At 43.7% G+C, this 26069-nt stretch overlaps 1 protein-coding gene across 5 annotated transcripts in view; it reads left to right on the top strand.

The window, feature by feature from the left end:
- Positions 1–26069, top strand: part of CCDC136 (coiled-coil domain containing 136) — a 185306-nt gene that overhangs the window by 23061 nt on the left and 136176 nt on the right. For all 5 annotated transcript variants that reach the window (XM_069229404.1, XM_069229405.1, XM_069229406.1 and 2 more), the window contains exon 2: positions 9257–9373. In XM_069229404.1, the coding sequence (XP_069085505.1) occupies positions 9257–9373 (117 nt within the window). The remainder of the gene's footprint in view (positions 1–9256; positions 9374–26069) is intronic.

The raw sequence follows: 26069 nt of genomic DNA, 5'->3' as shown, positions 1-26069 counted from the left end.
TCATACATTACATGAAACTCACACCATTTTATTACCAATATAAGCCAGTGAAGTACTGTCCACGTAAATGCATGGATTACACCCAATGGCAACCTTCCATTTGTCCGCTCGTGTATGCCCCTGGGCTGGACTTCCGGCACTGGGGAAAGGGGAAAATACGGCTGCTAAGGAGCGACCACTTTATTTTTTTTTTGCCAAATGGGTTCAAATGCTCATTGCAGGGCTCCGTGGTCAGTCACAGCTTTTGAACTTTCAAAATTAAGTAAGGTAAAAAGCAGCAGTGAATTAGGTGTACCTAAGTGTGCTAAACATGCATACTTTCGGAATGTGCACTCGTGATGTACTCCGGTGCCTTCACTGTGTGCCAAGAACACCTGACCCTCGCCAGGAATATTTGGTATTTACCCACTGCAAGAAATCTATGGAAAATTGTTGCACAACCATGTATTTTTCAGCAGTTTCACTACAAATGCCAGGAATTGCCACCATTATATCAAGGGCCCTCCCCATCAAGTCAGAGATGGTCAATCAATCAATCAATCAATAATTTATAAAGCGCGCTATGTACCTGTTAGGGTTTCGAGGCGCAGCGCTAGGTGGGGGGGGGTGGTGCTGCTATCGTTCGAAGAGCCATGTCTTGAGGAGTCTCCTGAAGGTGAGGAGGTCCTGGGTCTGGCGTAGTGAGGTAGGGAGTGCGTTCCAGGTCTTGGCGGCGAGGTAGGAGAAGGATCTGCCGCCAGAGGTCTTGCGCTGGATTCGGGGGATGATGGCGAGGGCAAGGTTGGCAGAGCGTAGTTGATGTGAGGGAACGTAGAAGTTGAGTCTGGTGTTCAGGTAGGTGGGTCCGGTGTCGTGTAGAGCCTTGTGTGCGTGGGTGAGGAGTTTAAAGGTGATCCTCTTGTCCACGGGGAGCCAGTGGAGGTCCCTCAGGTGAGGGGAGATGTGACATCGGCGGGGTATGTCGAGGAACAGGCGGGCGGATGCGTTTTGGATGCGTTGGAGTCGTTTGATGTCTTTTGTTGGGATGCCTGTGTAGAGTGCGTTGCCGTAGTCGAGTCTGCTACTGACGAGGGCTTGGGTTACCGTCTTTCTGGTTCCTGTTGGAATCCACTTGAAGATCCTGCGGAGCATGCGGAGGGTGTTAAAACAGGAGGATGAGACTGCGTTGACCTGTTTGGACATGGTGAGGGCGGAGTCGAGGATGAAGCCGAGATTTCGTGCGTGGTTGGCTGGGGTGGGAGGAGGGCCTAGGGCGGAGGGCCACCACGAGTCGTTCCAGGCCGAGGGGGTGCGTCCGAGGATGAGGACTTCCGTCTTGTCGGAGTTAAGTTTTAGACGGCTGTTGCTCATCCATTCGGCAATGGATTTCAGTCCCTCGTGAAGGTTGGCTTTGGCGGTGAGAGGATCTTTGGTCAGGGAGAGGACGAGCTGGGTGTCGTCAGGCGTAGGAGATGATGCTGAGGTTGTGCTGGCGGGCCAGTTGTGCGAGGGGGGCCATGTAGACGTTGAATAGCGTTGGGCTTAGTGAGGAGCCTTGAGGGACGCCGCAGATGAGGTTGGTGGCTTTGGAGTGGAAAGGTGAGAGTCGGACCCTCTGGGTTCTGTCGGAGAGAAAGGAGGAGATCCAGTTGAGGGCTTTGTCCAAGACTATATGGGACATTGTTCAGGATGCTAAGGATCACCGATGTAGTCAGGAGTCTGAGAGGGACTGGACTGTGATGGGGAACCAGAGAATGACAAATAATAACCGGGTTATTGGGGCTGGGACGTTGACCAGGAATGCATGGGATAAAGGATGACACGGGTGGGGCGGGTGGTACTTGTTTCTGAGAGTTCCAGCTTCTGGGATTGTGACTTGGGCAGGGAAAGTGACAGGAGCAGGGAGTGTGGCCACTCCTGTCATTAGGTGCCAGCCCAACACCTCTTTCCCCATCCTCCCACCAACCCCTACCTCAGCTGCGCACCTCTCCTCAAATTACCTCCATCACTCTGCTCTGTCCCCAAGTCACTTCTTACCTTCGTCCATCTCGGTCAACAACTACATCCGTCTCGGTCACTATCCACCTGCTCCCATCTCTGTCACCTCCCAGCTCCTCCCACACCCCTATTCCACCCACCACTGCCCGCTTGACTGCCATTTATCTGCCCACACGCGAGATACTACCCACTGAACCATCTAAATTACTACCTACCTTTTCATGCCTGACAACATCTTTGCACTACTCACCTTCCCCACAAGCCATAATCCAGCTTTTTCCACCTCTTGCTCCAACTCATTCTCTACCCATCAGCCTCAGTTGCCCCTGCCCCCAGGCACTTCTCACCTTCATCAATCTCTGTCACCACTTACCTGCTCCCACCTCTGTTACTGGCTACCTGTCCCTACACAATACCACCTGCCTATCACTACTCATCTGACAACCACAACCCTGCCCATACTACAGATAGTATCCACACAGCCCATACCTCTCCCATCACCTCATTCATTAACCACCAATCCCTATAACCCTGAATCAACCTTAAGTCATTGTTTGTACTCTGCTTATCACTTCCTGTCTTCTCCCAATCCCTACTCCACACCAGTCAGAACCAACCAACCCACCTGCTTCCATATCCACTCAAACCTATCCCGGCCAACCTGTCCATCAAACACCCACTTCACCTCAGTTACAATTCACTTGTCCCCATTCCAGTCATTACCCACCTGCAGCAACATATACCCTGACCCCAGTCATCAATACCTGTTTGTGCGCCATACCTAGGTCCCCACCTCACTCACCACACTCCTACCCCAACCCTCACTAATGGTCTGACTGTCTCACCCTTGCCCATAGTCCAGACTCTGTCAGCCCATCACACACTTCATTCCCTACACTCATTACACCACATTATATACTACTCGCTTCCCCCACCTCTAATTACTCACCTGTCCTGTTCCCCGTTCCACCTCACTCGCTACCTGCCCCACACCACTGCTTGTGTTCCCCATCACTTACTACCCACATGCTTCCACACCTTTCACTGCCCCCGTCCCCACGCATACCACTATAGACCATCACTATACGCACTTCCTGCGTATCACTACCCATCTTCTCCATCTCCCTGCCCTTCAGTGACCACCCACCTGTTTTCACACTCCTCCCCTTATGTCACCACCAGCCTCACCACCACACCCTGCCTCACCTCACTCACAATTCACCCGCCCCCACCTCAGTCACTGCTCATCTGTGGGAGAACATACCCCTGCCGTAGCTGTCAGTACCTACCTGACCACCGCACTGCCGCCCCTCACCTCCACCCACAGTCCCGCTCCTACTCAGGCTAAAATATACCTATCCCCACTTAGCTGCAGAACTGAAGTGAATGAATCCACCACAGCACTGCTGGCCTCAGAGACAATGTGGCATATTTATGCTTCACTCTTCTCCCTGCCTAGTGCCCCAGACCCAGAGACATGCGGCCCGTTTCCTCTTTGACCTCCACAGCCCACTCCCAGATGTGCTCAGATCTCCAGGCACCCTGGATCAACTTCATCATGTATCCCAGTCCAACCTGCTGGGTGCATACACTAACTTACGTGAAAGGATATCTGTCTGATTCTCTTCCTGAGATTCTCTTTACTTCAGACACTGCACCTGCTGCATTCTAGCCTTCTTCCTCACAGTACCTTACCTTCTCCCACATCACGACTTGGTCTGGGCAAAACTTAAATTACGATGGTGTAATTCATAAATTTACGGTAAAAATGTGCTGTGAATACCCTGGCATAACAGTATGCGAGCAGCGATTGCTTGCAGTACTTTTGCTTTTTATGCACTATTTTGTAGTGCAAAAAGCATCATCATATCAAAAAGTGACACAAGAACGCATTTCAGGTTAAAATACAGTGTAAAATGTCAGATCTGCATCTCACATTAATATGTGTAATTCTGCAAAAATGCATGTAATTTACACATAAGCAAATTACACACGCCCCTAACCATGGCTTGACAAGCTTTGACCTTACATAAGAACCAAGAAGACGAACACAATGAATTGCACAACATTTCTGTTGAAACTTAAGAAGTTTATTTGTGAAACTGAAGTCAGCAGAATAAAAACAGGACACACACTTGCAAATATATTACTTGCATTTTCATCTCAAATGTTTACAATTTATTTGTATTTAAATATATTTAAATAGTGACTTCTGTTTCAGCCCTGGGACCAGAGATACACCGCAAAATGCAGGAAGCCCTTGGCGCCTATTATGTTTTCTGACTGCCAGGCAGCGTTCACACTGCAACTCCATGCAGCCTCATGTCCTGTCTGTGCTGCGACATCTAGCGGCAGGGAAGGGTAGGGCAAAAGTGAAATTAAGCTTTTAGTGAATTCATGGGAACAGTCTTTCATTCCGTCCATCTTTTATTACAAGTCCACTAATTTTCACATAGGTTGCCTTTATAGAGAGTATATGTAAAGTACTGCCCTCCTCCTTGGTGCTTGTGAATTTCCAAAGAAGATCTAAGTGCATCCCATAAGATAAACTTCCATAAAAACATTACAGCCCAGGATAAAAATACCACATCAAAATAAAACGCCCAGAGAGAGATCAACCCACACAGTGATCAGACTTTGGCAATCTAATTCAAGAGAGGCAATGAGAAAAATATATTATTTTATCTTTGTCGGAAGATCAGGAATTGCTCAGATGGTCATGTGATGAACACTGTGAAGACAGAAGTAGGGTTCCATAACAGAATCTCCGAAAGACAAATAAAAAGCATGTGGCACTGCCAATAGGTCTGGCTTTAAAGGAATGGTGTATGGCAATGTGAAGCATTACAAGTGTATAGAGTATGGGGATAGATATATATTTTTGTGGAAGCAAAGAACTATACAGTAATATTTGTGTAGGTTAAAAGGCCAGCTGACAGTTGCACTGTCAAGCCAGACCTAAAAATCCATGTAGGTTAATGATTGCCTTTCTCCCATCTATGCTCCTTCCAGAGAAAAAACAACATACATTATCTAGTTATCTAAGGCACCATAATAATATTCCCATGACACATGAGCCCATGAATGTTCAAGTCTAGACAGCTGAATAAATAAATAAAATGATCAAGTTAGAGGAAGCACACAACTTCTGCCTCATCAAAACATGCACTCCTGGCTCCCCACATGTGGGTGGAGCCAAAGCCTCTCTCTAGTGCTGCTCACTTAATTGTGCTGGAGCCAGACAATAAAAATCTGCAAATTGAAGGAACTTTCAGCCAGCTATATAAAGCATTTTGAGGTCACAAACAGGATATGTGTAAATCAGGTCATTTGCAATCTAAACAATTATTTTTTAATGGACGGACACCAAACTGGGACACAGTAACTTGTTACTGAATTGGAATTTGCGTTTTCTGCCAAATTCTGTTTCAATATTAGAAATGGCCGTGTTTAAGGCTTCCTTTCTAAATAAGGAGTTGCAGTGCTATGTATTAATGTTTCACAACCAAATTTGAAGAGTGGAGTAGAGTGTCACAGAGTGTAGTGGCACAGTGTGTCATGTGTTGGAGTGGCATGGACTAGAGTCGCTTAGCATGGCATACAGTGGAGTGGCATGGAGTAGAGTGAACTGATGTAGAGAGCATTGGTGTAGAGTATTGCAGAGTAAAGTGGCATAGAGCACAGAAGCATAGAATTAATTGTCATACAATGCAGCATCATAGAATACAGTGACACAGATTAGAGTGTTGCATAGTAGAGCGCAGTGGTGCAGAGTGGAGTGGTGCAGAGTAGAGCAGAGTGGTGTAGAGTGCAGTGGTGCATAGTAGAATAGAGTGGCATATAGTGCAGTTGCATAAGGTGATGCAGAGTGGAGTTTAGTGCTGTAGAGCAGTGGCATAAGGTGCAGTGGCGTACAGTGGAGTGATGCAGAGCAGTGTAGCATAGAGTGGCATAGATTGCAGTGCTGTCGAGTGGTGCAGAGTAGAGGATAGTGGAGTAGAGTGCATTGGCATGGAATGCAGTAGTACAGAGTAGAATGGTGCAGAGTTCAGTGGCACAGAATACAGTGTAGCAGAGCAGAATGTCAAAGTGCAGTGGTGTAGAGTGGCATAGAGTGCATTGGCACAGAGTGCAGTGGTGTAGAGTAGAGCGGTGTAGAGTAGAGCGGTATAGAGTGGCACAGAGTGCATTGAGACAGAGTGCAGTGGCGTAGAGTAGAGTGATGTAGGGTGCAGTGGCATTGACTACAGTAGAGTAGAGTGCAGTGGCATACAGTGGAATGGAGTAGAGTAGAGTGGACTCAAGTAGAGTGCACTGGCCTAGAGTGTTGCAGAGTATAGTGGTCTAGAGTGCAGTGGCATAGAATTCAGTGGCATACAATGAGGTGGTGTAGATTGGAGTGGCATATAGTAGAGTGCAGTGGTGATGCAGGGTAGAATGAAGTGGCATAGAGTGGAGTGGTGCAGGGTTGAGTGCAATGACACAGAGTAGAGTGGCATAGAGTAATGACAAAGTTGTGTAGAGTACAGTGGCATAGAGTGCTGTGGTGCTGAGTAGAGATTAGAGTGGTGTACTGTGGATTGCCATAGAGGTCAGGGGGATTGCAGTGGTACAGAGTAGAGTGCATTGGTGTAGAGTGCATTGGCATACAGTGTAGTGATGTAGAGTGCAGTGTTGCAGAGAGGCATACAGTGGAGTTGAGTAGAGCAGAGTGGCCTAGACTGGAGCGGTGTACAGTACAGTGGTGAAGAGTGCAGTCATGCATAGTACAGTGGCATTATTAGTATAGTGTAGAGTGGTGCAGAGTAGAGAGGTGTAGAGTGAAGTGTCGTACAATGGAGTGGTGCAGACTGGGTTTGAGTTCAGTGGCTTGGTGCAAAGTGGAGTGGTGCAGAGTAGAGTGCAGTGGCGTGGAGTGGTACAGAGTAGAGTATGAGTGGTGTGGTTGCACACTGCAATTTGTGATGCTGTTTACCTTGTACTAATACATTGTATTGCAAATGTAAAATTTGAGGGGGTCACAGAAGGACCTGCCTAATACATATTAATTAGGCAGATCACAGTTTGTGGCCCTGTATGACTGCCTCCAAATACAGGGATGGAAACCTGCAAGGGACTCCTGAACAGACCGCTGTCTCTGCATTTGCACTCCCCAACTGGAAACCCTATTTTCTTGTAAAAAAAACCTGCCCATGCTCTTCAAAGGGACTGACGCTGCTTAAAAAAAAAAGGATCTTGTCGGGGATTGGCTGGGGAAAGACTGACTGCTCCCCCTAAAGTCGCTGTCATGATTCAAACATGGGAAGATGTCACACAAGGACAGGTTCCCCCTAAAGAAACAGATTCTAACTCCCTCGAGGAGTCTGTTTCTGATCAATGATTTGCAACTGCAATTGTGGTCACACACACCACCGATACATTCCTCTCCGAATTCCAGATAGGAAGGGGACACCATTTTCATGCTCTCTCTTCTTGGCAATTCGGACAGAGTCACAAAAGTCTTCTTAGGAATCTGAAAGACGTAACTATCTCATAAAAGGCCTTCTGTAAATAATAAATAGGTATTTTACAGACACTACTTGGAACAATGAGTTCTAGGAATTGGGTTTTAGGGTACGCATAAAGTGCGCATTATGTCCTTATGGACAGAATAAAATGTGAGGATATAATCCATAGGAGACAAATACATGCAGGAAAATGTATGGGAGGGTGTAACACGTAGCTATTCTCTTGAAAGCGTAAAATGTAATGAACTTAGAGATCAACTGCAGTTTTCTAAAGTGAATGATCATAGAAGTATCAATGCTTGTGTTTTTGGGGTGATTCATATGGTTGCTAAATGCATAGTTTATGCTTGGCTTATGTGTAAATATAAAAAAATATTATGAGAATTGGATAGTGTTTTACACTTAAAAAGTTATGAAGGGTTCTACTGCAATTCGGATTGATCCTGGTGATACTGAAAATATTATTGCAATACATTTATATAAGGCGTGGATCTTAAATAGAAAGAGAAAATATTTATAAGAAAAAATTAATGTCCTTTAGAAAAAATAGCCATACCTGGTAAGAGACTGGTACAATGCCTGATTGTAACTACGAGTCGATAAATTACTGGTTAAGTGAACTATTAAATCTCTTGCTGAAGAAAATTAGGGGAATTACTCTAGAAATGCTATTAAAGAGATAAGCTTGGGTGCTTTCAACTGTCTTTTAACCATTAAACCTAAAAAGTAATTGTATGTAATTGATAATAATTAATATAAACAAGGAGGTTACCAGAATAAAGCCCCCTCGAGAAAGCTTCTGGTGAGGAAGCGAAAACTTTTAGTGTTTGCCTGAAGCCAGTAAGTATTTCTTTTGATAAAAAAGTGAACCTTTTGATAAAGAGCCAGGTGGGCGCAGGGTATTTTTCTCCCACAAAGAACAGTTGCTCAGTGATGGAGTAAGCCAGTTCACTGTCTGTGATGGTGGCTTTGTGGCACTCCACTGCTGCACTACTCTGGCTTGCTGTGGAAAGGAGAACCTGTGGTCGAGGAGGGCACAAATGCAAGTTACAACACATCTGCAACTGAGTGACCAGATTCTGAAAACCAACAACAGAACAAAAGTGGACTTAGTTGACAACATTCATTGAACACTGAAAACATTTGAAATAAGGTACTAGGAGGAATTAGACGCAGCATTTACACACAGTAGAATCTATGTTTCTTAAATTGCGTTCTGCTACTGGCTAATGAATAATTCTGCATTGGAACATATAAAAACTTGACTCACTCCGTATTTAGTCATCTCTGTCTGATAACCGGTATATGTGCTGAATGTACTGAATTTTGCCAGGACACATGGAGAAAAAAAGTTCAACTGTCATGACAAATGCGGGACGTGCCACAACCCTATTTTGCAAAGCTGTCAATCTTTCAGATTTGTAATGGGATTCTCTGATATTAAAATTCTGCTGCAACTCGAGTTATACATTGGAATGCATTGGCTGGTTGGATATTTTGGATGATCTCTACACTATTAAAATATGGATAACATTTGGTAAAGACTCATTATATATTACATCTCTAATTAAGTTATGATGGGACTGAATTTGTGTACAAAAAGTGCCATACTTGTGCACCACCCAAACCAGACCGACTTCACCAGTGCATGTCTCCCTTATCCTGTTCAACTGGCCGATGTGAATTTTGCCATTGTCCATGCAACATTTCAGTGGAGGCCCAATGAGTCTGTGCATGTGAAATCTCTGACTATCTCTCTATCTTATTCTCAGGTCTCTCCTGGACTCCTGTGGTCAATAATGATTACACAGAGGGGAATGTTTCAGACAGATGGGTCCCACAACAGCAGATGCCGACGGATCCCCGATTCACTGTGGAAGTCGTGGATGGTAAGTGGGTGTCTGATTACTGCTTTCCGTAAACCTCTGTGATCCTTGTTCACTTGGAGCAAGGAGTCCAGTAGCAAGCAGGACACATCTTGTCTCCATAACCACATACTAGTATTCGTATTTCACTTTGGATATTGCGCAGTGATATGCACTCATTGAACTAATCCAATGCCACAAGGAGTAAACTGGCCACTCAAACATTGGCAGCTCCGGAACAGAAACAGGCTGGCGGGAAGGGGGTCGGAATCCCCATGGCGGTGCTGAAAGCAGCGCCGCCATGGCGGTTTCCCTGGGCCAGGGGAAAACCGGCGGGAAACCGCTGGTTCCCCTTTTCTGACCGCGGCTTTACCGCCGCGGTCAGAATAGCCCAGGAAGCACCGCCAGCCTGTTGGCGGTGCTTCCGCCGCCCTCCGCCATGGCGGTCATGGACCGCCAGGGTCAGAATGACCCCCTCTGTTCCTAACTTATACACTTGTATCTGTCTATTATTGAACCTTTTAAAATAAACAATTACCAGAAAGTGCCTATTTTTTTAAACATATTTTTGTTCTTTGATTTATTATAATGAACAAGAAATACAACTATCAGTCTTCATGAAAGCTCATGCACAATTCAGAAATAATTATTTTACAATAGTCAACTCAGATTAAATACTGTGAATGTATTCAAACACGCTTGATTATCACATAGCAAAGAAAAGTGACATTAAACAGAGATGCATTCTATATTTGTCATTCATATGTAAATAACTAACATGTGTAACCTAAAAGGGGGATACCTAGAACATAAAAAACATGATCATTTTAACAGCCTCACATACACAAAAATAATGGTCCCACCAGAGGGAGAGAGGAAAAAGGGAGGGATGAAAGCAAATGGGTCAGAGTTGGGAAAGTGTTCTTGCCAGGACACCAGGCGTCCCAGAAGAGGGAGGACAATATTCTGGAACGGTATTCTTAGTATCTTTAATATAAAGAACCATAAGCTACGTCACAAGTAAATGACTCATTCAGATTGTTATGTTACTAGCTGAAGAGCTGATTCAAACCAATAGTTACTAGCTCTAACCATGCTTAGGATTCCGAGCCACAGGCAAGTATGCATAAGGAAGATAAGGTGAAATAACTTACATTATTGACTTATTCCTGGGCCTCTGACACCATTAGCCCATATGTAATATTGTGTAATGTTTTGGTAGTTGGAGCTCTTTGACAATTTCAAGGCACTCCTTTGGGGTGTGGGGACTGTGTGAAGAATGAATGAATACAGTAGGGCTCAAGGGGATGAAACTTGTGAATAGAAAGCCCCTCCACAAGTTGCGCTTCCCGCCTCATCGCATCATCATCACCGCATTATGTGGAGCCTATCCTTTCGTGTTTGGTTGGCCAAACATGAAGGATGGACAAAAGGGTCAGGAGAGAACCAAAGCATGAGGAAGCAATGGGTGGGAGACGTGATGGAAATGAGGAGGCATGTGGGGCAGCGCCTTTGAGAGGGATGAAGGCGTGACAAAGAAATGATGGCAACATGTTGGGGAGAGAGAAAGAAACACAGAGGGGGAGAGAAAGAAATCAGGACGGTGTGAGAGAGAGGGCATTTTTCTCTGTGTGCAAGTACATGGCTGCATCAGCATGTGTTTTTCTGTCTTTTCTAAAGCACTAGCTTTGCAACCACCCCATTCTATAGTCTCTTTAAAGAATCAGTTCCTTTTTGTGAGGGCCTGTACCAGGAGTTACAGTCTCCGTTCTGGAGTCTTTGATTGGCTGCCCCACTAACTTAATTATTAATGCAATGAAGTCTATGATGCATTTCTAAAATTCCACCTGTCCTCTACGAAGAGTTTTCTTTTTATGCTGTGCTTTAAAACGAAATGATATTGGAATGGAATAATTGATAAAACACCAACAGTTGGGCTAGGTGAACTGGCATCACTTTAAAACTCAAATTCAATAAGTATCCTCTATTTTGTCTCGTACTACACACTCATACTCAACATTGAGAATGTTTGTATAGCTCTCATATTGCACATCTATTCTGACCTGTGACTACTGGCACAGCTATCCAGTGAAGGCATAGTGACACAGCTCTCACAATACAGCTATACTCGTGCTTTCATTATGCATTGATATTGCAGCAGTAAATCACTCGTGGCACTCTTACCAGTGATCCACACCTCGACCCTGAACTGAAATTCAGGCAGTGAGTTGTCTACAGGGCTCTTATGATGCACTGCTCTCCTGATCTGCACCACTACCCTACTATTAGCATACCCACACTCTCAGTGTACCATTATACTGGTTTGCACAGTGCATTAGTGTACTAGTACTGACACACTCACAGAGATCTCACAAATTAACTTGTTTTTTCGTAAAGTGTATGCTCAAATCTCAGTACTGGGACACCTAAAGCAATTATGAATACGTTTGGCTCTTTGGATTTCTAAAGGGAGCTGCTGCTTTTCCCCCTTTCTAGTAAAATGACTGATTGGTTAATAAATATGCTATAGAAATCTGCTTAATTTATAGCTTCCCAACTTCAAACGTGGGAAAGGTCAACTTAGCTTCTTTTCCTTTCGAGGTTGATTAAATTAGTACTAATATATTAAGATTTGTCATTAACAACCTCAAGTCCATTCACTCTAAATATTCTGTCCTGATGCTGTCAATTTCATCCCTCTAAGACAATAATTTAAATAAAGCAACCATAGAATAGGATAAATGAAACCCTTCATCTTTTTCCAGCTATTGAGATCTTGGTACCTTGTATATAAATAGTTTATGGAAAGCTGGCAATAGGCCAGTGAGTTGCGCACATGCCACAGACACTGCGACATGCAGTCACAGACTCCAGTCGCAATCAGATAGCTCAAGATGTCAGGTTCCTGTGCAGTGATCTTTATGTAAATTGTTGGTCGCTGGTTCTAATGCCAATCGGATAATATTGCAGGTTAATGCATCTGTTCCATACTTTTATGTAACCTCCAGTTTTTGAAAGCTTAAGGCATGCGAAGTAGGGAGCAGCAGAGTGCATTTCTACTAATAGTTTTAATGTCAGGAGGGGCCTCTCAACCTTAAGATGCTGGATGTAGAACAATACTGTGTGTGTGGTCCAGATGAAACCAGATTACGAAAAGCAGAATGCAAGAAGGAGTCCCAGAAAAATAGGTTATTTGGGTACTAGTTGCCATTGTACAGGTACTTTCTACATTAGACATTTTTTATGGTTCACATTATGTACAATCTGAAGCACAGGGAGATATAGGCGGTCATTCTGACCCTGGCAGTAAAAACCGCCAGGGCCGTGGTCCCGGTACAGCCGCGGCCAGAAACGGAAAGTCGGCGGTGTACCGCCGGCTTCCCGCTGCCCAGGGGAATCCTCCATGGCGGCGCAGCTTGCTGCGCCGCCATGGGGATTCCGACCCCCATACCGCCATCCTGTTCCTGGCGGTTTCGGCCGCCAGGAACAGGATGGCGGTATGGGGTGTTGTGGGGCCCCTGGGGGCCCCTGCAGTGCCCATGCCAATGGCATGGGCACTGCAGGGGCCCCCGTAAGAGGGCCCCACTTAGAATTTCAGTGTCTGCTTAGCAGACACTGAAATTCGCGACGGGTGCTACTGCACCCGTCGTACCCCTTCCACTCCGCCGGCTCCATTCGGAGCCGGCTTCCTCGTGGAAGGGTGTTTCCCGCTGGGCTGGCGGGCGGCCTTTTGGCGGTCGCCCGCCAGCCCAGTGGGAAACCCAGAATGACCGCCGCGGTCTTTTGACCGCGGTACGGTCTTCTGGCGGTTCCCGCTTGGCGGGCGGCTTGGAATCACCCCCATAGTGTTTTGTCCACAATCACACAATATTTGGTCATGAGTCAAAACTAGGATAAAAACAAACATTAACCAGCTACGTGTTCTACCACTTCACCATCTAGCCATAGGAAAGGTGAGTTACAACATTCAGCAGAATAGACTTTCAACAAGATATAAAACCAGAAGTAACAATCGTACACTTTCGGGACATAAATGTTTAGGTTCATGGCTCATTACAGCATGCCCCTTGCCTTAGGTTCTCCTCGCAGCATGTATCTATACCTTTTGTTTTTTTGCCTCAGTACACCTGACAATCTCCTATGCACTCAGGCCTTCTGAGAAATGGTTTGAGACTGAGCATGGCTCTGCCTGCTGGAAGGACGCACTTGGTGTGCCCTACTTTGATGCGTGTGGATAGCGTCATCTCACTGGTCGGAGAAAAACTGGCAGAGGTGGCAGCAAATGATCACAGCAGAAATAGCAGGTCTTTTCAACTGTTCCCCTCCGTGGGAGAGATGCTGGCATCTCATGTTTAAAAGGCACTTACAGATCTTTTCATCAGGGGCCTTCAGTCCATACGTGTGGGACATGAGTAGGACATGTACATTTGCTCTGTAACCTTTAAAAAACAAATTAGGTTCCTCTGGTCACATGGTCTTGTGCTCGCTCAAACCCATTCAGCCATAAACCAATATAGCTCACGATATACACGTAGGGATGTAACTGAGGCCCCGGCAGCCCCGCGCAGTGTGCCCCCCCAACCTCCCTCCCCCAGGGGAGGGTGGGTAACCGTTCAGGGGCCCCCTGTTGAGCCCAGGACTAATGAATATATGTACAGTCTGGGAGACACCGTGGTCCCTCGTCACATTCAGAAGGCGGCCCCATCATTTTGTATTAGGCAACTGTACTGTATAGAAAACACCAAATAAGAGGTGCATTTCTCCGGAAACACATTTCTGCATTGCATCACAATTTATATAACCACATTTTAATTATTCTTAATACAGCATGTAAAAACTACACTTTAAAAATATCAGTTTGAAAAAATATCATGGGTAATGATTCTACTGACTCCAGGATTATTAATCCATCAGGTTTCGTATACATGTTCGTCCTTTTCTGTGTACAAGCCTTTAAAGTCCACTTGATTTGTTTATTCTTATTCAATGTTTTCTGGTAATCTACATGATTTAAAATTATCTCAAAAGCTGTCAAAGGATTGAACATAATATTAATTATAAGTCAAATCTTTGATTGATGTGGCATTATAGGCATTAATGTAAAACAAAAAAACTGTATTTTACATGGAGCCGATGTGTTTTGCTGCATACTGCCGCTTCCTTAGGGCTCACTTTCAACCTTCGTAATATAAGTACACCACCTATGAAGACTCATCCCTTTCATAGTTGCTACAGCCACTTTCATTAAGGCACATTCACATGGGTAAAGGCCTCTCACGCCTCGGCCGGTTCTTTTAACAGTGCATCAGTGTATTTGCTCTGTTGTCTGAAGTAGAGTGGGCACAGAGTGCGTGTGCTGTGTTTTACTGTATACTGGCAGGGATGCATCAAGGGAGTCCTGCCTGTAGGGGGCAGGCAGATGGGGCTTGAGGACGAGCCTGCCCAACAGTGGATATTTGGTAGAAGGCCAGAGAGCGTTTCTAAGCCTTATGAAGTGAGCCGGGCTCACATGAACGGAGGATGGGTGACAGAAGTCCCCCTGGAAGTGCACGGACAGCACCTGCCTCTTTCTTGGCTCATTCCTATCCACAGGAGTACTGCAGGCAGTTTTTGTAGTAGCCAAGTAGGGAAGACCCCTCTCCTTTTGTACTTTTTATTTTCTTTCACTGATGAGAAACACCCGGATCCACCCCACTTTTCTGTCAAATCTGCAGATCAAAAAATGTGTCTGAGCACCCTGTGTGAACCAAGTGCACTTCCTTGAAACCAGACCTTACAGAACAGAGATGGGCTCTGACATACATATCTGCATCTACCAAGCTAATATAAATACGGAATAGAATCCTCAGGGAAGTGTTCCAGGGATTTCTTGCTTATGCTTACCGGAGTGCAGACTACACCGCAGTGTAGGGTTGAACGTTTTACATGAATTCCAGGGCTATTGTCCTTGACAGCAAGCAATCTGCCAGGCTGGGAACAAACTTGACGCTTTGTATCCTGCTATTAGTGCTGCGTGAAAGACCCTTTAAGGAAGGAGTCTGCTTCCTAAACTAAGAAGTGGTTATAGGAGTTATCGGTATGTGAGAGTGCTTCCCAGAGGACGAATCTACAGCCAAGTGACCTAGAGCAGTGGAGCTCTTTAGGAGGAATTAGAATTATATATCAACCGGCAGCAGGTGGAGCCCAGGGGGATGTCCAGATTGCAGAGAACCTTGATGAGTCCACCTTACTCCTTGTCTGACCGTGGTTGCCCCTAATAGGGCCTCACGCATGCCGGTCCCTCCCTTCTGGCCTGAAAGTGAATTGGGAGGGTAGACAAGGCAAAGAACCACTCAGTTACATAGCCTACATTCACATCACTGCTGCAGCTGGGCAACCGGAGACTGTACAAGAGTGCTTGTACTTCTTCTGCGCTCACTGATTTGACTGTGGCTGGTAGTTTGATAACTAGTACCACAAATCGCACCAAGCACCCGTCTCCTCTTGGGCCTGGGAAACATTGCGCACAGGCACTTGGTTGCACCTTAGTCCCCACTGGACTTCCATCACTGTGCCCCTTTGTGCCTTATGGCCATCCCATCGTCTGCCTGCTGTTGTGTGAGTAGACTCATTGGTCTCATTTTGGGTGGAGGATTTCTTGGGCCAGTGCAACGTGTAAGGAGAGCACAGAAGACTCTGTACGCTCCAGTGCAGGCAGCGGCCTCTCCCCATGTACTGCTCCATGTGCCGAGGAGCACCTCTCCCCCTCTGCAGCCTCGTCCTTACCAGCCCAGCTAAGAGTGCACCTGGAGACTGAGTGCACGTGCTCAAGATAGTGGGCTGTGCAGCTGGGAAGCCTTGACTGTCACAAACCGGATGCAGAGCTTGGGGTGCGTTGAAAGACAGTGCTATTTGCAAAGTGGTCCTCACAGCAGCAAATCACAGTCATGTATAGTAGAATCAGGCTTCCCAAAAGCATAGCAGAACCTGGTGGTTATTAGGACATTAATTCTTAAGTGCATACTCAACAGCAGGCAGCTTGAGAGGTCCTGAAGTGACTCATCAGGGAGAGATTGCCTACAAATAAAGGAACAGCCCATGAACGTGTCAGGAGAGAAATACCTCACCTATGTCGGTGACTCCAACATGTGAGCACCAGAAGATGAGGACCTAAGGTGGCCACATCACTTCATGCCATCACAAATACAGTTTCCAGTCCAGGGCTTTCACTGGGCACCTTCATGCATTCTGGGGTTTGTTGTCCTGATTTGCGTCAAGTGAACTAATTGGACTAATTCAGTACTGTGATTAATGAGTGGATCACAGACACTGACACAATGTCTGCATTGAAAATGAGAAAACTGGCCAGCCTGTGGGCACCAAATGTCCCTCTCAGTAAAAATAAATGTGGCCCAATAACAAGTAATTTAGCGCAGTTGTACTAATAAATGCACGTTCACACATGTATATCTACAGAGCAAAGGTCAAATTAAAGTTCATTACCGGATTAGAACAAGTTTTTTTTATTAAAAACTCTGTTTACTGTCTCATAGATTGCATATTGCAATGTATTGCTATTGTTTCTTGCTGTTGTTGAGGGAGTGTAAGGGAATCTATCTCTAATTTATCCCAGCGCTTTGAGATGAACTAAGAACACCATGTTGGCTATACAAAGAATTGCTATAACATAACGGAATGTAACATAAAAACAAAAAGCGACATACAAAAAATATATAACCTAAAATAAACTCATAAACACAACATAACGTCATCATATAATGCAACATAACATATTCAAAGCTAACAATTGCAACAAAATGTACATAACACGAACATCATAGCATAACAGGCACATTTTAAACATAAAACAATATAAGGAGGGAGCTTACCATAGACAGAAAAACCAGTAAGGCCCAGAGCAGCAGGAGAGCTGCTGGCCTCCTTTCTGGGCCCCATCTGGGCCTTGCAAGCTTCCTCAGTCACGTACGAAGATGTATTTAACAAGACGCTCTGGCGCCTGCCTGAGGTTATTTTCTAATGAGGCATCTTTCGCACCTCCATTCTCCAGCGAGAGGTGAGGAAGAGTTAAAGACACCGGGAAAATAAATCTGTGCTGCAATTTGCCAGCTGATGAGAGCAGCTCAGAAATAACTACGTCCTTGAATAAATAGGGCCCTCTTTGCCGCATCGTGTATTCAGCAATGGCGTAGGCTTCGTGGCGGCGTTGCCCCTGTGACACGCGGACAGGCACGTGACTTCTGCCTACTTTGATGGGTGACAACAACGGCTCCTTACAGGCACGTCACAAAACGCAGGTGATGCGCAGTCACCGAGCAGAGCGCAGTCCACTTTCTATTTGTGACTGGCTAACTCAGAGTGAAAAATCTGCAGTCCTCGCAACATTTCTGGGAAATTACAGAAATTACTATTGTCATAGAACTCATCATATGGAAGAGATTTTTTTTGATAGAATGAATGAGTTGCTTGCAGAGCACTCCCTTACGAAACTAATCACGTCAGGGAGCTTAATAAATAAAGGAGTGGACACAAATGGCTTAAAATGAGTGTTTCCCTTTTGGCAGAAATCGAGGGGTGGCTGTCGCGCGGATGTACAAGGAAGTCATCGCCTCGGCCCAGCCTCCCAGACTAAACATTGTTCCTTTTCTTTTAAGAATCAGCCTATTCTCCAGATGTGCAGCATGTTCTCGTTGGATGTGCTGCTTGGATGTCCACAGATATGGGGATTTTTTTGACACTGAGCTATTTTAGAGGTCTTGGAGGCCTTCCATGGAGTCATTTGTGGATGATTTAACCTTGAATGATTGAATGATTGCCTGAGTGATGACATTAAGTCAGGTAAGCATTACTAAGGGCTGGAAGATGGAGTTGCTGGGCTTTTAAACTGCTTATAGTTTGGTGCCGACATGTTAAACCATTCAGAGATAAGAGATTGAATGCTGTTTTCTGTTCTGGGCTCGTAGAGATGAATATGTAGGTTTGGTTGGTACTGCAAGCAAGGGGACTGGTATTGATTTGGCTCTTTGGAGATGTTGTTGTAGATCTGAGAGTCATCAATAGATTAAAGGTTGTGTTGTCAGAGGTTTTTTTTGTTGCAGTTTTATATAGCGCAAACTCGTCCCGAAGTATTGGAGTGGTTTACTTGAGCACCAGTTACATTACACAAGGACAAATTCATGTTTTTGTAGGCATGGGGACATTAAGTGATTTGCGCAAAATCATTAGATGTTGAGCCAACATAAATACTCAAGCCTGGTTCCCCAGCTCCTTAGTCGGCAGCTCTGGCTGTAATGCACCATCCTCTCCCCAGTGAACTCCAGAGGGGGCTTAGAGGGATACTGAAGTGTCACGGTGAGGCCTCCTATTCGCTACAGGAGACGTGCTGGGAGGTGGGCTTGGATTGAGTCACTGCGATACATCAGAGAGAAAAGTTAGGCATGACAGGGAGGAGTCAAAGGTCATTACCTTCGGAGGACATGAGAGAAGATTTACTGGTATACTGAATCAAAGGCTGCTTTGGGTTCCATGACACTAGGAAGTATGTGCTGCTCAAGTTAAGTGGGTCAGTGCTATTTCCTAGATTTTTAGTTGGGCTCAAACATATCCTGAAAGTGGAAGCAAAACTTTAGTCAGCCATGAAGATGGTAGCTGTGAAAATGTGGTTGAAGTTGCATTACAGGAACGTTTTAGAGGAGTTTGGATCGATGCAAAGGGTGCTGGCGCAAAAATTGTGATGGTCTGATCGAGGGAGTTTTTGTTACAGGTTTCAACCTATCTTTTTGAGGGGGAGAGAAACTGATTCTTTTTCAACTGTATAATTTATAAAGAGTATGATCGGGGGAGTGTAGATGTCTACCTATATTGCGGGATTTAACTGATACTGTAGAGCTGGGTTAGGCAGACACTACCACAAAGAACACTAGACCGACCTATTTCTGCCTTTGCAAATCTTTGGGGATCCACTGGACTCTGCACTATGTACTTCATTTTAGTGCACTATATAGAGAGCCAGCTTCCTACAACCTTTTTCTCTGATTTTAATTTTATAGGATTTTGTAAAGTGAACTATGAACTATGTGACTATCTTGCTTGGTATACAGGCAACGTGAAAGAGAAGGCTGTATGATGTCTTTTTTTTTAACACTCAACCAAATGTACATACTTATAAACAGTGCTTTAAATGGGCCGGTACTCACCGGTACTGAGTGCCGGCACTTTTTCATTTTCTCTCATTGAGTACCAGCACTTTTCCTCGAACAAGGAGAGTACCAGTACTCATTTACTTATGAGACCCTAGAATTGCCACGTCGCCCTCCGTTCAGCAATCACTTTGTACCTTGGCAGCACCTTCAGCACAATCACAGTGTAAGCCTGGGCTGAGTTGCAGAAGAGAACAACTGCTCTTGTTACCAGTACACAGTGCTCTGTGTGTCATCAAGGCAGGGTTGTGGCTGCAGGGAGTTTAGTGTGTCCTTTAATCTTACACAGCAGGCGGGCGCAGAGAGGTGGCTGTAAAACTTATTGGACGAGGGCGTGGGAGAGATTGTTCACGGAAATACAGTGCTGCAATGACTATTCTGTAGCAGAAATCGCTATATGTAAACTGCTGTCATTAGACTTTAACACATATTAGCCAGTACATGTGTCGCAAGACAAGATGTTGAGCACCATGCAAAAGTCAAATACTTGATATTGTGGATCTACAAAACAAAAACAAGCCTTTTTTCTAGTAAAAAAAAAACGCTTTTTCCTGTGGATGTATTTTTAATATGCGGTGGACAGAACGAAAGAAAGTTTGCACTTGCTTTCACCATCGCTAAACAATGCTGCACAACTGAATAGCCCATTTGCTAGTGTAAATAATATGGGATTTTGTTACCCAACTGTCTGATCCCTATTGTATCGACCTTAAACAGAAGAGAAGCCCAGGGAAAAATGTGATATGCTCTTTGAACAGAGATGCTTGCAGCCCACGCTAAATTATCTGGGCTCACACTTCACAAAGAAGCATAAGGCTGTATTTGTAACAAAAGTCAATAACTGGATCGCATTTCTAGGTATGTGCGTGTAATTCACACTCATGGTTGCAATTTATTGCACACTGTGAGCGCATGCCAAAAGCAGGACATTTTTCATTTATTATGCACCCCCAGGTGGTCACTGGTACACGTTATTTTGGTACAAGCACAGAAAACATTATCAATTTGTAAAATTCCCCATTTCCTGACCAGGACTTCATGTCAGTAGTCATATTTTGAATCAGAAAGACACACTTGCCATTTGTAACGTTATGTGAATATCCGTTCCTTTTCTTTTTAATATTTATTTCATAGACAAATGAAAATGAAAGAATACATCTGACATTTCCTGTTGTCAGTATTTGAGGCATATGATGTGAATTATTATAAAAAATTAACACACATGCGATCACCGAAAATACTGCAAAGAAATGCCAACAACAGATTATAAAGCATTTTGAATAATCCAACGTAGACGTTTATTCATTATTCATCATGTGTCCTGTCACAGATCACGGTGTGCATTTTCATTACATAGAGTGTAGCCAGTTAACCCCATTAGATCCCTTTATTCTTTTTGAAATCACATGTGCAGCATGTTTACTCCATCCACCAGTGCTTTTCAGCCACATAAAATGGAATGTTGAAAGGCTGAGCCACCAGTAGCAATTTCGCCAGTGTCTCTGTGTCAACATTTCTCATCCAGTGGCAGTGAGAAAGAGAGAATTTGATGCTTACTGAAGGAAAGCCACTCTGGTTTCCAGGTTTGACATCAATACCCACTAGTAAATACTCTACAAGGCGGTGCACCGCACTCTGTGCAGAAGATTTATATCATAGAGAAGAAAGAAAGAGTCCAGTGTTCTGACAGTGCAGATAAGTAGTCTTTCCTTTTTAATATTTCATAACAAGTCCGAGATATTGGTTCCAAACGATTCCATAGGTAAAATAAGTCAGAATCAAGAGAAGTGAAGTAAAGAAGCCATGTGTTCTTGCAATTCCATGAACAATTTGAGAAGTGCAGATGAACAACCAACGCGTTTCGCCCAACAGAAGGGCTTCTTCAGGGCTGTAATGTAACCAGAAAAAACATATATATACTGTGCTATCCATTGCACAAAGAAATTGTAACTATAAAGGTAAGTATAAGAATATAGATCATGAAAATAAGTCAAAAGGGAACAGAACCGCGTACCAACACATTGAGAGGAGTGATAAGTCAGTGCAGAGCATATGCAGGAACATGCAGGCACAAACAAGTATTGTGAGTAGTATAAAACAAGTGATCAGACGATAAGTTAAATATTAATAAGGTTGAGACTTAATAGTGAAAAGATATGTATATCAAATTTTTATAGTGGAAGTAAAAGTGAAATCCCAAAAGGGGGGAAGCAGGAGGCATCCAAGTGTCGAATTGCATTAATAAAACCAACTACTGAAAAACTGATATAAAACATACCATGGATGGCATCCAGTCAGAGATAGAAGTAGCAAATGTATCAAAAAGACGGATTCCTAAAGAAAAACAAGACCAAGAAGTAAAAAAATAGTTGAAATTGTAAAAAAGAAAACAGAAACAATTGTGTCCCATATGCAAAATTAAGCTGAACTCACATATGCGGTGAGCGCTTAGAGGTATCGAAATGTGGAACATACGTGTGGATTAACTAAAATGGGGAGCCAAAAAAACAGTGAGTAAATCAAAAGCTTAGTCACAAGCTTACCGCTCATCACATGATACGTATCAGCGTTCGAGAAGGCTTCAAAACCGCGGTCAAAACAACCGCAACATATCACAGCCTTTGCCAGCCCAGTTGCGAGGCCGACCGCCACGGGGGAAGCCCTTGGGAGAGAGCTCCGTTCCGGGTATGTTCGTGGTGAACGCCCGGAACCCGGAAGCCAGAAAATAAAACCTCCCACAACCAGGAAATAAAGGAAGGACACAGACAGCCGCCATATTGGGGCTGATTATGTAAAGGAGCAAATGCCAAAAGGCAATACAAATAAATGCAGGACCAATGACGGCCGCCATGTTGAAATAAGTATTGAGGAAAACTATGAGAGAAACTGGGTGAGCATTATAATAAAAATGAAAAAATGAACAAATAGCAACCATTATATTAAGAGTGAATCATCAAAATTAGAAAAACCATATACAACTGACTGGGTACCCCATGAAAATTTAAAATAAACCAGAATATACAATGAAAACAAATAGACCAAAAAATATTAGCCATAAACAGTAACAGTAATTAGTATACCGTGGGAGGGTAGAGATCAAGAAATATATAAGAAAAAGAGAGTGGGAAAAAAGAAAAAAGAGACGAGCCCAAGAGAGTGATGTGATCATGAATACTCTATTTAACGTGGGAAACGACGTATACATGTTGATGAGAGAAATATAAACATTCAAAACAATACATATGAAGACAAATCAAACCAATTGGCATATATTATTTGGGTAACATAATATGCACCATACAGTAAGATAAAAACCACAGTTCAAGAAAGAACAAGCAAATGTAGATATCGAGACAGACAATGAACATAATGCAAGTGTATTACAATCAGGTTACAAAATATTATCCACCACTTAACAGGTTAACAGACATAGCGGAAGGCACGTAGCAATACAGGTCATACAGACATATTAAAGAAAATAATGAAACTCATGATTCGTATTATGGCCCAGATCAACCGCTTGAAGGCGGCAAATCCAGGCCGCCTCTTTCTGCCGCAAAGTCCTTTCTCTATCCACTCCTCTAGGGTGAATGGGAACGTGTTCAATGCCATGAAACCAAATAGTTTGATCATTGGGATGAACAGATATCATGTGTGTCGCAAGTGGATATGTAAAGTCATGTTTTCTTATGGCTCGTAGATGTTCCTGTATTCTGAGTTTTAATGGGCGTATTGTACTGCCCACATAAACCTTATTACATGTGCAGCCCAAGATGTAAACAACAAACTTGGTGTTACAATTAATAAAATGATGAATAGTAAATCTCTTCTTATTGTGATAACAGAAGTCTTTGATTTTATCGCGACCGTAAATGCAGATATTACAATCATGGCACGTGTAGAAACCCTTAGGTTTCACCGAAAGCCACTTAGCGGGACTTGGAGAAGAAATGTAGCTGGGACATAAATGGTCTCTAAGAGTTACTCCTCTACGGTAAGTGACCCTAGGTTTGTTGGAAATAGTTCCTTTAAGACCAGGGACATCAGTCAATAGGGGCCAATGGCGTTTAAGAATTTTGAAGATGGCCTGACTATGGGCCGTATACAGAGTCAAGAAAGGTAACAAGTCCTTCTGAGTCTTATCTTTCCCGTATGTTTTAACAGTCAAAGTGTCCCTTCTAGGAGTCTTCATGATGCGATGAGCTGACTGTGTCAAGCATTTGGCATCATAGCCTCTATTGCTAAAACGATGTCGTATATGCTGAATCTGTGTACAGAAAATGTCATTAGTACTACAATTCCGTCTAACGCGTACTATCTCTCCATATGGGATGTTTTGAATAACCGAAGGAGGGTGGGCACTGGAAGCGTGAAGGACACTATTGCATGCGGTGGATTTCCTAAATAATGCACTTTGTATTCTGTTATGTTCTATAAAGAATCTAATGTCCAAAAAGTCTATAGTATGTTTACTGTACTGTAAACTAAGTTGTACATTGTAAGGATTATTGTTGAGAAAAGCATGATACTGAGTAAGTTGATCAATGGTCCCATTCCAGATAATAATAATATCGTCAATATATCTCCCCCAAAAGACAATAAAGTCAGTCCAGGGCGAGGCAAGTTTGCCCCAGGCGTGTATTTTTTCGTACCAGCCCATGAACAAACAGGCATATGATGGGGCAAATTTTGAACCCATCGCCGTCCTCTGTGTCTGTTGGTACCACTCATTATTGTGCAAGAAAAGGTTTTTAGATAAAATAATATCAATCATCTGAAGAAGCATTTGATTATGTGCAAAGCAGTCAGCAGTCCTAGAATTAAGAAACATGGTGACTGCTTGAATCCCAAAAGATTTACGTATACATGTGTACAGACTGTGTACATCCATAGTGACAAAAGTAAGATCTTCAGACCAGGTGAAATCATCAAATTTATTGAGGATATCTTTGCTATCCTGTATGAAAGAAGGCAAATTACTGACAAATTTCTGTAAGTAAAAATCAACGTATTCAGATATTTTTTCGGTTGGGGAATCTATCCCTGAAATGATAGGTCTTCCAGGGGGAAAGTCGCCGCCCTTATGGATCTTAGGGAGTGTGTAAATACAGGGAAATTTCGGATTGTTGACAGATAAATATTTAAATTTGTCATCAGAAAGTAAACCTTGTTTGTGCCAACCCCACAGCTTGTTGTTAATATATTCAATCAGGCCACCAATGGGGTTGAATGTGAGATGTTTGTAACAAGTAGTATCAGATAGTTGTCTATTAATTTCCTCCATGTAGTCCCTGTGGTTCATAACCACCACATTACCTCCCTTGTCCGCCTCACGTATAACAATCGATTGATCATTTGTGCGGCTCCGAAGTGCCTCCCTTTCTGTGACCGACAAATTGTTGAGATGATGCTAATTGTATATACGGGTATTCAAAGTATGATATAGGTCCGAGGAGACTCTTTTGGCAAATAGCTCAATATTGTTGTGGGTACAAGCCGGTGTGAATTTTGATAGAGGTTTAGATCTAGTAGTACTTTCAATTTTCTCTGAAATCCCCAGGTCAGCCCAGATATCTTCTATTGCCATGCAATCATCTTCCAGGGACATAAGTAACTGCACATCATGCAGGTCAGAAACCGACTGTATACCAGAATAAGTATCAGGAGTAGAAGTGGCTTCGTCATGTGTCTCTGTTCTAGGTCTACCCCTGCCCCCATCTGGCAGAGAAGAAAAATAATTTCTAAGTTTAAGAAGACGTGTGAATTTGAATAAATCGACAAAAACCTCTACAGGGTCACTGGTCGGAGAAGGACAAAAGCCTAAACCTTTACTTAAAAGTTTGCATTCAGTGGTGCTCAGAGTTCGATCGGACAAGTTGATGATGGTAAGATCATCATCAGTCTTATCCACAAAGGGTGAAATGGCTGTTAATCCTTTTTGGACCTGGTTCTGACCCCCGACTTTCCTATATCTTTGTTTCCATTGTTTCCCATCCCTTCTGGTCTTGTGTCTTTGTGGATAATTTTCGTGCCTAGACGTAACCGTTCCATTTCTACTAAAAAATTACTCTTAGAAGTATCAAGAGAGGGCTGTGTAGATGAACCACTTTCTTTGGACGTGCAACTGTCAATTGAAGACATGGAACCCCCACTGGATATATCTGTAACATCAGTATCATGTGCCCTAGTTGTAGAAGACTCTAGAATTTTCACATTATCATATTTACGTGCAAAAGTGTATATTCTGCCCAGTTTGTAGTCTAAATCATCAAGTTTAATCTTCTGTTGTTTTTTATCCCTCAAATATATTTGGTAATCTTCAATTATTTTATCCAGAATCTCATAATTTTTCTTCACCAAATCTTTTTGGGTGACATCATCAATCTCCCTTTCTAGTACCTCAATGTCACCCTGAAGCCTAGTGACCTTTTTATCAGTATGCCCAATTAGTATGCGCATCATGTTAAAAGATGCATTCTGCAAATTGACCTCCCACTCTTTTAATGAGTCCTCATCCAGATCTT

This window comes from Pleurodeles waltl, chromosome 4_1 (assembly GCF_031143425.1).
Source record: "Pleurodeles waltl isolate 20211129_DDA chromosome 4_1, aPleWal1.hap1.20221129, whole genome shotgun sequence".
In the NCBI taxonomy this organism is placed as follows: domain Eukaryota; kingdom Metazoa; phylum Chordata; class Amphibia; order Caudata; family Salamandridae; genus Pleurodeles; species Pleurodeles waltl.
This window is presented reverse-complemented; position numbering and strand designations above follow the sequence as displayed.